The following is a 13994-nucleotide window of genomic DNA, read 5'->3' as shown; positions in this document are numbered from 1 at the left end:
AAGCCCTCACCAGAAGCACATGCCGGCACATATGCTGTAATGCAGCCTGCAAACACATGAGGCAAATAAACCTCTTTTCTTTATAAATTACCCAGTCTTAGGTATTCCTTTACAGCAACAAAAACAAACTAACACAGACTCTCCATGTCCTCAGCAGGAGCACCTTGAAGAAGCAACTTGCAGACAGGTTCCTAAAACACATTCAGCACTCCTTTAATATTTTAATCCTGTCTTTGGATCCACTGGCACCAGCAGATGTTGAATATGCAGACCAATCTGCAAAGCTCCTCAGCAAACTGCTTCACAACGTTATGTGTTAATGTTTTGACTTGAGATTTCACTAAAGGTTCTTCTAAAAATCATCTGAAAGTAAAGGCATGCTCAAGAAATTTGTTTAGGAATTCATTCAAAGTATTATTTCCTTTGAGGAATGGCTATGTTTCCCACTTTGGGATAAAAATTACATTCCAGGGTGAGTTTTCCAATTCTTCCCTCCCTGTCAGGAAACCTAGAGGAAAATCACCACCATCTTCTCTAGCTCTCTGTGTCAAAGCTGTTTGAACCAGAGCAACTCCATCTTGAATAGGGGTTAGGTAAAATAAGGCTAAGACCTACTGGGCTGCATTCCCAGGAGGACAGGCATTCTCCCGTCCATGTACTAACCATGCCCAACCCTGCTTAGCTTGGTTAACAGTGTTAACCCTTATGGATGACATATCTGGATTCTTCTTCCCTCCCCTAGCCCCCGTTTCTGATTTTCTATTTTTCATTTATCATTTCACTGCAATGGTTTCTCGTAACTTGCCTTAAAGCCACTATGGAGACAGAATATAAATAAACATAAAGTAACTGTCTCCATTAAGAGTCAACATCAATGAATAATTTCAGCCTGTTTCTAAACAATGGTTTTTAGGTTTACTCCAACAGGAGACATTTTGAAGGTGTGTTAGGAAGAATATTACAATGCATCACCAAAGGAAACAACAGATCTCCCCTGGAAATTTGAAAGAAAAGGCTCAGGCTACTTTCCTGAGGTGGTTTAAGTGCTGGATGGAGAGAGAAAAGGTCAAATGACTGAAGGTTCTCTACATCTGGGACTCCATAGTATCACTCTGAGATACCAACTATTCCAATATAAAAGAATGTAAGTTAAAGATCCTCAGCCAGACCACACACTCAGCTGAGATCTGCTACCAACACTCACACCAATGAGATGGGCTTCAAAAGCATCACTGGTCAGAACAGAGGCCAGTGTGACTTGTGCCCAATCAGCTGCTATATACCGGCACACAGGAGAACCCCAATCACATGCCAAAGGCTTCCAGACATATATCAGTCATTCTTTCTAACTATCTAGCTGCTAACCTCCAAAGGGAACTTTACCTGATACAAATCATCATCCAGTCAGAATTCCTCTTCTTCAGAAATGATACCAGTTTGCAAGTTTTAGGCAAATCAAAAATAATGCATAGTACTTCTATTCAATAATTTCACCCTGCTTTCTTCATATTTATCATCTTGCTTGTCTTCACCATCCCCACTCTATGCCACCCACCCCTAGAAGGCGGCTGATGACTTTAGAGGCAGAGGGACTAAGATCCTGACAAGCCACGTGCTTTGCCCCATGGTAATGTCAGAGCTATCTCAGAGCTCACCAGCACTGGGGCCCTTCCACGGGGGCACATGACTGATATGTGAAGATGGTCAGGTGCATTTCTACATACATGACCATCGACATTTTGGCTAGATGACTAACAGAATGACATCTTTGCTCTTACCCTTTCCTATGTGTCTCCTGGTATTTTCTATCGTTGAGTTTCTGTTGACATTAGAAAGAAGTCCAAGACAGAATCTGTTCCTGTTATTCGAAGGGTCGGTGAACCCATCTATGAGCACGCTTCGGGAGGAAGCCTGGAATGTCTCCCCAACTCGATTGTTCAGTTCGTAGTAGGCGACCGAGCACCAGTGCTGGGGCTCCTCATAACAAACTGGCCGAAAGTCTGAAAGAAAACAAACCAGATAGCACATGGCTACTGTCATACCTGGGCTGTGTAGCTCATGATTTCACCAGGAAACCCAGTTAATGCTTTTAACCACAAAGTCGGCTGCAACACCAAGTATGCCGCTCTGCAACCTTTCAGAACCTGTAGCTCTCATGGGAGCTGCTTGGGGCTGGCTCATTTCACCAGCCCACCTGAAATGCACAGCCCACAGTCCTTGTTCATCTTCCATGGCTAGAGCATTTATAAACTATGTATTGGTAATGAAGGGGCCAGGGAAGCATGACACAAACAGATGGACATAAAAAACTGTCAACCCTAAAGCAAGCACAGCTAAAAGGAAGCCGGCAGGTCACCTCTTCTTTCAGAAACATGTGCGAGATGGCATGTCACTGCTATTGTGCCCTCTTGAATCCTTGTGGCAAAAAGTATCATTTTCCAACAAACTAGAGATGGAAAATAACAGTTTGGCTATGATAAAAAAGCAAATCAATAATGCTGAATAAGACATTAAATTATTTAAGGGAAAAAACACTTCTACAGAGGGGCTCACATTCTGCTTTGTGGAATATCTAGTTATGCATGACAAAAAAAAAACCATTTAAAGAGAGCAGTATATTTCATTAGTAAACCCATGAATATTTTCACACCCAACCTAAAGTTAAGTCACTTTTCTGTAACCAACCAAAGTTCAGAGTTCCTTCTTTCTTTGCCACCCACACCCTTTCTCTGTCCATTGATCAGATTATCTTTCTCCTTCTGGAACGTCCTCATCATTCTTGCATCTAGAATATGTTCCTATACGCACTAAATATAAATTTACGAAATGGATAAATTTGGGGTTATTATCTCTCTTACAAAAGGATCTTAACTTATAAAAATATTCACTTGGAGTATTTCAAACGGTAAACTTCTTCGGAACCTCTCTATTCAAGATGTGGCTCATGGAACAGTAGCCTCTGTGTCACATGGGAGCTTAACAATACAGATTCTTGGACCCCACCCTAAGATCTAAGGAATCAAAACGTGCATTTATGCAAGATCACAATGTGATTTATACAAACATTAAAGTCAAGCAACACTAGACTATTATTCTAAGATGCAAATAAAATTTTGTAAAAACCCCATTTATGTATATTTCTAAGAGTACCTCTCTGGCCAAATGAAAGACATCACTGTAAACATATAGTAAAAACACAAATAGAATAAAATCCCTAACTTCTTGAGTTCCCAGTTCCATACTAAACATCAGGAACTACAAACTTCTGGCCAGGCACAGTGGCTCACATAATCCCAGCACTTTGGGAGGCTGAGGCAGGCGGATCACGAGGTCAAGAGATCGAGACCATCTTGCCCAACATTGGTAAAACCCTATCTCTACTAAAAATACAAAAAATTAGCTGGGCGTGGTGGTGCACACCTGTAGTCCCAGCTACCCAGGAGGCTGAGGCAGGAGGATCACTTGAACCTGGGAGGAGGAGGTTGCAGTGAGCTGAGACCTTGCCACTGCACTCCAGTCCAGTGACAGAGCAAGACTCCATCTCAAAAAAAAAAAAAAAAAGAACTACAAACTTCTAAATGTGAAGTTAAAACAAAAAGTTAACTTATTCTGGTAATGAAGATGATAAACATTAATTCTGCAGTACTAAGGAATGTCAAAGTTAAAATGCAAAGCCATGAAAAAATAAAAATAAAAAGGCTTACATCCTTTTTGGCCTCAACCCACCTGTACCTAGGTGAAAAAAAAAATGCAAAGGCATGCCATTTGCCTCTTAAAACACATGCCAAACAGCAGGCCAATCAATACATTTCTGGTTTTATTTTTTGAGTCGCTTTGTTTGGGGTTAATAGGAAATACTTTGGAAAATAGCTACATTTCACTGTTCATCTACAATTTACCTCCATTTGGTATCGATAGCACTAAATGTCTATCAGCTGTGGCATCTACAGGTTGGCCACTCTGGGTCTCAGAGGCTTCTGTGGCATGATAAGGCAGGGGTGGTGTGTCAACTAAAAGAAAGCAGTAGAACAAAGGAATTGTCAGATCAATAAACCATACAAACACAGCTGGATCCGACATCTTTTGCCATTAAATTACTGGGCTTGGTGAACAGTGCTACTCCTACAGACAGACCATGTTAATGTAACAAGACTGTCTTCAGGAGAAGACATTGTGGGTGCCCTATAAAAGAAACTGGTTGTTCTGAGAGCCTCACCCAAGATTCAGTTCATTTTCCCTCTAACTTTTGAGTTACATCATTGAGTTCTAATGACTTCATGGCAAAACTTTGAAATGCAAGACCTCTTCTCCCAACTTTCCTCATAGCAGAATAGTCTGTTATCTGGCTTGCAAACCACAGAGAAAACTAAATCTTCTCCGAAATGAGACTAATTTTCAGCTTCTATGTTGCCATGAATTGTACAATGGCCACGGGGATGCTCTATCCCTAAGATACTTCAGGATATGCCCCCAAAGCACAGAATAGCTGAAACGTGATTATAACTTTGTGCCCAATGCAGGCTGAGAAGGGCCCTTCTACCCAAATGGCAGTTCTGTGACTGGACAGTGATCATGGTTAGGCAAATTGGATACATTCATTGATAATAACTTATCAGGAAGTAATTCATAACACAATAAAAACTCATGAGAAAACTCTTTATGGAGGACCTCAGCACAAAACAACTGATTCTGTCAGTGTACATTTCTAATGTTAGTTCAGAATGTTTTTGTTCCATCCGTGGCAGAATACAACAGCAAAAAAGTTGAATCGATCTTCCTTTGTTGTATCAAATTGTCCATACAAGTAGTTCTCACACTTAGGTGTGCACAAAAATTGCCAGTAGGGTTTGTTAAAAATGCAGATTCCTGGCCCCATCCTTGGCAATTCTGATTCAACAGGTTAGTGGTTAAATGTAGCCATGGACATTTTAACATGCCCCGATGGTGATTCTAATGCAGGGGTTCATGGACCATACTAGGAAACCATGGATAGGCTATGTCCTTGTGAGAAAATGGACTATGACTCCTATCACTCTGGTGAAAAGTCATAAAGCAAGATGGGCTTTTTGCAGGTCTTTGACTAAGTATGTTTATTTATTCAAGAGGCAGAACATGCTAAGTACCATGGCTCACATCTATAATCTTAGCACTTTTGGGGGTTGAAGTGGGAGAAACACTTGAGTCCAGAAATTTGAGACCAGCCTGGGCAGCATGATGAGACCCCATCCTACAAAAAAAAAAAAATTAAAAATTGGCTGAGGATGGTGATGTGTACCTGTAATCCTAGCTACTCAGAGGCTGAGGTGGGAGAGTCACTTGAACCCAGGAGTTTGAAGTTACACTGAGCTATGACTGTACTACCGTACTCCAGCCTGGATAACAAAACAAGACCCTGTCTCTAAAAAATTAAAAGTAAAAAAAGAGGGACTGAAAATAGAATTACTATATGCTATAGCACTTCCGCTCCTAGGTAAATACTCAAAGTAATTGAAAGCAGAGTGTTATTTACTAGAGCTGAAAGGTGGAAACAATCCAAAAATCTAATGAATTGATTTTTTGAAATGTGGTATAGCCATACAAACTAATATCGTTCAGTCACAAAAATGAACTACTGCTGTATGCCACTATGCAAACTGTGAAAACACTTTGCTAAGTGAAATAAGACAGGCACAAAAGGGCAAATATTATATGAATCTAGTATATGAGGCACCTGCAATAGGCAAATTCATAGAGACAGAAAGTAGCTTAGAGCTTACCAGGGGCTTGGGAAGTGGGCAAATGGGGAGCTATTGCTTAATCAGTACAGAGTTTCTGTTTAGGGTGATGAAAATTTTTCGAAAATAGGTAGTGGTGATGGTTGCACAACATTATGAATGCACCTAATGCCATCAGATTGTACTTTTTTTTTTTTTTTTTTGAAACAGGATCTCACTCCCTCACCCAGGCTAGAGTGCAGTGCAATCTTGGCTCACTGCAGCCTCTGACTTCTGGGTTCAAGTGATTCTCATGCCTCAGCCTCCTGAGCAGCTGGAATTACAGACGTGCGCCATCATGCCCAGCTAACTTTTGTATTTTTAGTAGAGACAGAGTTTCCCCATGATGGCCAGGCTGGTCTTGGACTGCTGACCTCAAGTGATCCACCTGCCTAAGCCTCCCAAAGTGCTGGGATTACAGGTGTGAGCCACTTCACTCGGCCAGGTTGTACTCTTAAAAATGGTTAAAATGGCAAATTCTTTGTTAGATACATTTCCCCACTACCTGAAAAAATTTAACATATGAAAAACCATGGAATTATACACTTGAAATGGGTAGTTGTATGGTATGTGAATTATACCTCAATAGAGCTTTTTAAAAAATCTTAGAGGCTGAACCAGTATATCTCAAAAGTTCCTTTTACTCTTGTTTATCTATGGGGCTGTTATTCAGGTTGGCATTTTGCTGTTAATCATTCAGACAAGAGTTATTTTCTTTGAAATGAAAAGGGCTATGCCTTCAGTGAGAAACTAACCAGCTCCTGCATCATTGTTGGGGTCTGTCCTGCATGGGTGGAAAGAGGAAAAAGAATATCAACCTGTCAGAGTAACCAGGGCAGGAATTAAAAGTCAGCACAGGAAGTCTTTGTAGCACAGAGGTGTGTTATGTAAATATATATTTTGCAACGTAATTATCCTCCTGTCCCTTCACCAAGGCTCTGTCCTCAAATGACTTCTCTTTCTGTTGTATTTCTTCTCAGTGAAGTCAGCCACTTGCAAAACTTCAACCATCTGCTCCCACACTGAGTGAACAACTCCCAAGCTACCCTCCAGCATCTCTGCCTTCACCCCACAGTAAGTCCTGCTGAATCCCGCTCATCTAATTCGCTGCCCTCTTTCCAACCCCACATCCCTGTTTTAGTTCAAGTCCTTATAATCACTTGCCTGGACTGCTACAGGCTACCTGTATGTGATTGCTCTCAATAGCTACTGCCTCCTGAAGGTAAGAGACCACGGCAGTCCTTCCTTCTCCATCAAAGATCCAGTCCGAGACCCCCAGTGGATACCTGAAACTGTGGATAGTACTGAATACCATATGTACTATGCTTTTTCCTATACATATATACCTACGATAAAGCTTAGTTTATAAATTAAACACAGTAAGAGATTAGGAACAGTAGCTAAGAATAAAGTAAAACAATTAGAACACTATGCCAGCATCACTACTCTTGCTCTTTGTGGTCACTATTAGATCAGAGTGACCTAACATAAGCACTGTGATGCCTCAACACATAGAGACAGCTACTAATTGACTCACAGGTGGATAGTGTCTACAGCATAGATAAACTGGGTGAAGGGATGATACCGAACCTGGGCGGGATGGCACAAGATTTCATCCCCACATACAATTTATAATTTATGAATTGTTTATTTCTGGAATTTTCCATTGAATATTTTCAGGCTGCAGCTGACCTCAGGTAACCGAAACCTCAGATAAGGGGGGACAACTACATTGTTTTAATCATCACTGCCCCTCTAGCACTGGCCCAGTGCTGGATACTTAGCATTGCTCAGCTATCACTTACTGAGTCCATGAAACCTGTGCCTATGCTCTGGAGCTCCATGTCCAGGTTATAAATGCCTGTGTGGGCTGGGAGCCTTGGCTCACGCCTGTAATCCCAACACTTAGGGAGGCCAAGGTGGGTGGATTACCTAAGGTCAGGAGTCTGAGACCAGCCTGGCCAACATGGTGACACCCTGTTTCTACTAAAAATACAAAAATTAGCCAGGCATGATGGCACGCCCCTGTAATCCCAACTACTCAGGAGACCAAGGTGGAAGAATTGCTTGAATCCGGGAGGCAGAGGCTGCAGTGAGCCATGATCATGCTGCTGCATTCCAACCTAGGTGCCAGAGTGAGACCTCGTCTCAAAAATAAATAGATAAATAAATAAAAATAAATAAACACTTGTATGGTACTTTATTCAATAAGCAACTGATGAGCAACCACTGCATTTCAAGCTCTGTGCTTGACATAGAAAAAAGAAGACTCACTGTCTAACGGAAAAAATAGACGACACAGGAATTATACAATGTAGTACAAAAAAGTTATAGTAGATGCTTATGTAACTTGCTGAGGGGCAAAAGGAACTAAGTAACTCAGAGGGGAAAAGCCAATTCCCTCTTTATCTTCCCACATTTTATAAGCTCTGTAAGGACACGGACAGTTTTTGTTAACCTGTTAATGCCTCTTTCAGCAATCCTAAGGCAATGCTTGCATGTAGTAAGATTTTAATAAATAGCTGTTACACAAAAGATTACAGGAATAAATAAATGAGGCAGATTGTAACATCTGGCACCAAATGTATTTATGCATGCCTTTAGGAACTTGTCACCTCCGCATAAGATTCGTCTCACACTCATGAGGTACATATGTATCTTTTATTCATTATCTCAACTTAGACCCACTTTACAGGTATGGCTGCAAGTGCAATCATGACAGCATGCTAGAGGCTCCCTTTCCATTCCATATGCTTTCTCCATTCAGCAAACTGAAGAGCTCTATATTTAAAATGCTGTCCTGGCTTTACATGGCAGAAAGGGAGAATGTACTGGCTAAAGCTGGAGCTTCACTCTCTCCCTCACCCAAGGGATGCAGACATATGTTTTAGGCAAGGACATCCTTTGACTGTTGAAAGAGGTAACCAAGGTAGAGGCTTAGGATTGCTCTTCCATGTTGCTTGTCCTCAGGCCAAGTCTTCTGCCTAGATTAAAGAAGTCTTTTAATCTTATTTCTACTGCCTTAAAAAACTCCTTGGAAATTCCCAGGGATACTATTCAAAGCCATTTAGTTTCTGAGAGCTTTCATAGCAAGAACATGTTGTATCTCCAAGGTAACTGCCTCAAAATGGGTATAGCCCTAATCATTTTAGGGGTGATTGCTTTGTAAACTGTTGACACTATATGAATAACAGTTACAATGACTGTCATTGTGACAGTCCATCATAAATCATCATGTTGGGCCTATTTTCCCATATTGCCCCACAGACCATAGTTCTTACTGACCTGAATGCTGATACGGACTCTCTGGCTCAGAAGGACTTCCCGGGGAGTGAGGGTAGCTGGCCATGCACGGGGACTGCGAGAACGCGTGGCTGGGAGAGGGAGGGAGTGCAGAGCACGGAGGCTGCTGGAAAGAGTCAGGATAGGTGGCATTGTGTGGCATGAGTGGCTCACTGTGCAGGGAGGCGCTGCGGAACTTGGCCAGGAGGCTGAGCTGGGGGTTATATTCACTGTGTCTTGGCACAAGCACAGGAGGCAGCACTAGGATCAAAAGGGAACAAGACAGTTAGAATTGAACACTGCTCATCAGTACACAACACAGTGGATACTTGTCATTCTTATCTATTTTTTTGATGATAGAGCTGTTTTTCCCCTTAGGAACTACTCCCATTAGTCTTTGTGCTCATCATGGAACGGTCCACTGAGTTCCCATCTCCACCTAAAAAGTGAGCATATGAGTCAAGCTAAGGCAACAGTCTTCTCCTTGTAACCTGAACCTTAAGCAAAATGTCAAAATTCACAAAAACATTTAGAGGAGGATCTTTCTAGTGTCAGCACTCTGAAGAGACCTGCTATTTATTTCTACCTTGGAAATGACCAGAGCTGTCCTAATACCCAGCCTTCTGGCAACCTGATTGTTACATCTGTCTTTAATTCTGCCAAATAAGTCTTTTTTTCTCCCCAAGGCAAAATCGGTTTCTATTGCTTGCAGTGAAACCCTAAGTGATGCTCAGAGTATTTTTCCTTCAGAGATCATGTTGAATTATTTAGATGACTAGACTCAATTTCAGGCTCAGTAATGCTGCTGAAATAAAAACATTCTGTGTGTCCCTACTGGAAAGATTTCAAGGTGAGTAATTAAAAGTTATTAAGTTAAATATAAACAGTGAATAATAATAAAAGTGAATAAGTAAAAAGTAAGCAGCAGCCAGTAGCAGTGCCTCATGCCTGTGATCCCAGTGTTTTGGGAGGCCAAGGCTAGGGGTAAGGGGAATCACCTGAGGTCAGGAGTTTGAGACCAGCCTGGCCAATGTGGTGAAACCCCGTCTCTACTAAAAATTCAAAATTAACCAGGCGTGGTGGCGGGCACCCAGCTACTCAGGAGGCTGAGGCAGGAGAATTGCTTGAACTCAGGAGGCGGAGGTTGCGGTGAGCCGAGACTGCACCATCACACTCCAGCATGGGAGATGAGAGCAAGACTTTCAAAAAAAAAAAAAAGATAAACATCAATAAGACAACATAAATTATGTTTTTTCATTTTAGTATGCTTTTTCTGGGTTCCAACTTTTTTTAAAAAAAAAAAAAAGAAGAAGAACGTTAGTTACTGTTCTTCATTCTACAATTTCGGAATAAATTCAAATTCTCGAGGGCAAGCTTTGCCCCAGCCCTCATGTCCTACTGACCTCTAGAAGACGACAATGGCTGGCATAAAGTAGCTACTCCAAAAATGTTGTTGAAGAGCCATCTGTGGCCAATGTAAGTTCCAGACAGAAAAGCAAAGAGAACACAAGGGGGAAGTGGTCAAAGAATAACAAAAGACAACTTCCAAGAGCTACAAAGGACCTATGTCTTCATATTGAAAAGAGTCACAGAGTGAGCAGGGCTCAATTAATGAAAGAAGATCCAGACTGAGTCTTTCCATCTTGAATTTCTAACATTGCGGGGTAACTGGAATATTCCAAAAGCTCCTAGAGGATCACTGCAAAGCTATCTATAAAAAAAAGAGAATCAACCGACCTCGACTTCCCACCCAACCCTGGCTACTAGAAATCAACAGACCAATGCCCTTCTGAGGACAGATAGTTCTTACCCCAAAATTCCACGGTGGAAACCAGTGGAATAACCAAAAACGAACACAAACTATGAACTAAAATACAGCTATCAAGGACTGAGAAGAGGAGGAAGGAAGAAGACAATATAAGTGAGTGAAATCCTCATCTTTTATGGTAGAGAGTCAATGACATTATCTAAAGGTGACAAATTTGGAAACAGATATGTAAGGATTTATCTATTATCTAGAGTTACTGCCATAATTCCTAGTAATAATAGAAAGAAATACAAAGGAACTAAGCAAGAATTGTTTAAAAGAGTTTGTCTCTGGGTATGAATGAAACAGATCTTGGTTCTAATCACATTAGTGATTTGTCAACCACATGCAAATATTAATAAAAACTCATAAAAAGTAAATGTTCTAAAACTGCTCTAAAAATAAGGTCTTAAAAAAAGGTAAATGTTTTGGAATAAACAGACAATTACAGTAACAATGACATTAACCCCAAAGTCTGCCATCTGCCTTTGGCATCGTACATCTATCTCTTTCTTAACAAGCAATAATTTTCAGTTATATGGACAGAAAATAAACTCTAAAGTGTAAATGAAAGGTTTTCAACTAAAAATGCTACGGGTGAGGATAGCAGAGAAACAAACAATTTTGTCCCCTTTTACAAGGTAGTGTTTGCACTCCTATACTCCTTATGACACCAGAGAACAAACATTCAACATCACCATGAAACAGTGACATGGATAATAAACCATTACATTTCCTAAAATGTATTAATATTCCACAACCAGGCAAGAAAAAACTGATGTACTCATGAATAGTCTGAAGTGAGGAGTTGACACAGCAAATGCTTATGGCTTCTTTGTCAATGACACTTAATCACAATGTTAACAATGTTCAAATAAACACTCATTTTTTTATGAAGAATTTGAATAATCTCTGTGACTTCAGTTTTAATGTAAAATATCTACCGTGTATAACACTGATAAAAATACACTGCCTCCTATCCATCTGAATGCAGAGACTTCTATTTCTTCATGGCCTGCAGATCTGAGGCGCCAAGAGAAAAGAAAGGATACATTTTCCTTTATCATCACAACTATCTTGATAATGTATTTTTACCATCTGGGTAAAATCAAAGCCAGTGGATGTCTACAAAGAAAACTAATGGTCTCATTCTAGGTATTATTTGATCTGACTGGCTCAGTTGCCTTAAATGTGCACTGATCATATTTTAAAATACTTTCACTCAAAACACAGCAATCCCTAATTACTAAATTCCACTTCCACATCTCAACTGCTGCTTGTAAATATGACAGTGAGCTTACACACACTCATTCCTATTTTATGCCACTTTTAAATACCATGCTATCTTTATATCTCAGGGCTACCCAGGGGGAAACAGCAGAAGGAGTTACAGAGTACATGGGGATGCAAAGCAGATCTGGAAAAAAAAACACTTTTGTCTTTTTTTTTTAAGTCATGTGATTTTGATATAATATGAATATTTTATGTAAAGGAGAAATTATACTCCTGAAATAACGTCAGGGCGAATGGAGTAAAATTATCATGTACCACAGCAATAGTCTTTCTTGGCTTCCACCAGAACCATGCCAGGTGAAGTGTGGTCTGAGGATTGGGGACCCTTCACCAACTGTTGGGTACCAGTCTGTGAAGAAATTAGTGCTTAGAAACTTTTCACAGCAATGTGACAGAGTTTCTATTTGTTGAAATAAATAATTTTTAAAATTGGGCTTGTATTTTCTAAGTCTTTTTAGAATTTTATTTGCCTAGTAATTCATCTGTATTATAAAAGTATTCAGTTGAAGGACTAGGAATTTAAAAAATAAAAACTGGTCCCTCACCACACATAACTTGGAAAGCACTGAAATTGATTATTGAAGTGGATGTGTGAATGAAAAGAAAATGGAAATGCAGTCTTCAATGCATCTAAATGAATGGCTGAAAAATGAGATTTCAAAGGCAAAACTTAAGCTTTATGATACATAGGAACTCAGCAAACTTGTTTAACATTAACATTTTATTATTCTTAAAATATTTACTTTATGAATAGCTAGCTGGATATAAAATCTACTTTTTCTATTAAAAAAAATCAAAGTTAAGAGTAATAAAAACCTAAGTAACTTAAATATTACCTTAAATTAATATAATCTTTACTCATCTTTCCTTCTGGAAATTCACACCTAAATTATGATAAAATGAAATCTATCTACCATATGTAAAACATTCACACTATCATTCCTTACAGAACATGAAAAACTAAGGGCCGGATGCAGTGGCTCATGCCTGTAATCCCAGCACTCTGGGAGGCTGAAGCAGGCAGATCACAAGGTCAAGAGATTGAGACCCTCCCGGCCAAGGTGGTGAAACTCTGTCTCTACTAAAAATACAAAAATTAGCTCGGTGTGGTGGCATGCACCTATAGTCCCAGCTACTCGGGAGGCTGAGGCAGGAGAATTGCTTGAATCTGGGAGGTGGAGGTTGCAGTGAGCCAAGATCTCACCACTTCTGCCTAGTGACAGAGCGAGACTCTGTTTAAAAAAAGAAGAAGAAAAACTAAAATGTCAAATAGTCCTTCAAAAATAGGCTTTTGAATATTCAAAAGGAAAACCAGATACATTTTACAAGATATTTCTTACATGTTGTCACATTTTACAACTATGTTATTCAAGAAGACAGAAATGATTTCTTAATGGACACTTTTCCATTTGGGTATATTTTGGATTCTTAATGTAACTCAAATCTTTGAAACACAAAATGGAATCAAGTCATTTTTGCTATAAGCTTAGACATTATTGACTTTTTTTTAAGTAAGCAAAGAGAGTCAAAGTGAAGCAGGGAAGACGGGAGGAAAGCAACTCGCTCCAGGATTTAGAGAAAACACATCAGATTTGCCAAGCATGTGGAACCATCTAATACCTTCTCAACCAGGGCCTCAGTCCCTGAATGGGCTGTGGGTGGCATCCACACACAGGCAGATGACTTCCTTAAGTTCTGCAAGCTTGAAAGATCACTTAGCTGTGACTGAGGCAGGCTGGGCATGAATCACTTGCTGGATACTGTTTTAAGGTAAACTGACCCTGCGTACCTAGCTAGACAGGATCATCTCTTCATTGCACATGGGCAATTTCCCTGAGCTAATATGTCAGTGCTTTGGT

The 13994-nt window shown here is 40.2% G+C and overlaps 1 protein-coding gene across 6 annotated transcripts in view; it reads right to left on the bottom strand.

Moving 5' to 3' along the window:
- Positions 1–13994, bottom strand: part of SMAD9 (SMAD family member 9) — a 76976-nt gene that overhangs the window by 21453 nt on the left and 41529 nt on the right. For 4 of the 6 annotated variants that reach the window (XM_074387818.1, XM_039473457.2, XM_074387820.1 and 1 more), the window contains 3 exons: positions 9039–9296; positions 3900–4010; positions 1779–2000 (listed from right to left, as the gene is read on the bottom strand). In XM_074387818.1, coding sequence (XP_074243919.1) covers positions 1779–2000; positions 3900–4010; positions 9039–9296 — 591 coding nt within the window. The remainder of the gene's footprint in view (positions 1–1778; positions 2001–3899; positions 4011–9038; positions 9297–13994) is intronic. The other 2 variants (XM_074387821.1, XM_074387822.1) reach the window with 2 other exon arrangements.

The sequence above is a fragment of the Saimiri boliviensis genome, chromosome 16 (genome assembly GCF_048565385.1).
Source record: "Saimiri boliviensis isolate mSaiBol1 chromosome 16, mSaiBol1.pri, whole genome shotgun sequence".
NCBI classification, from domain to species: Eukaryota; Metazoa; Chordata; class Mammalia; order Primates; family Cebidae; genus Saimiri; species Saimiri boliviensis.
This window is presented reverse-complemented; position numbering and strand designations above follow the sequence as displayed.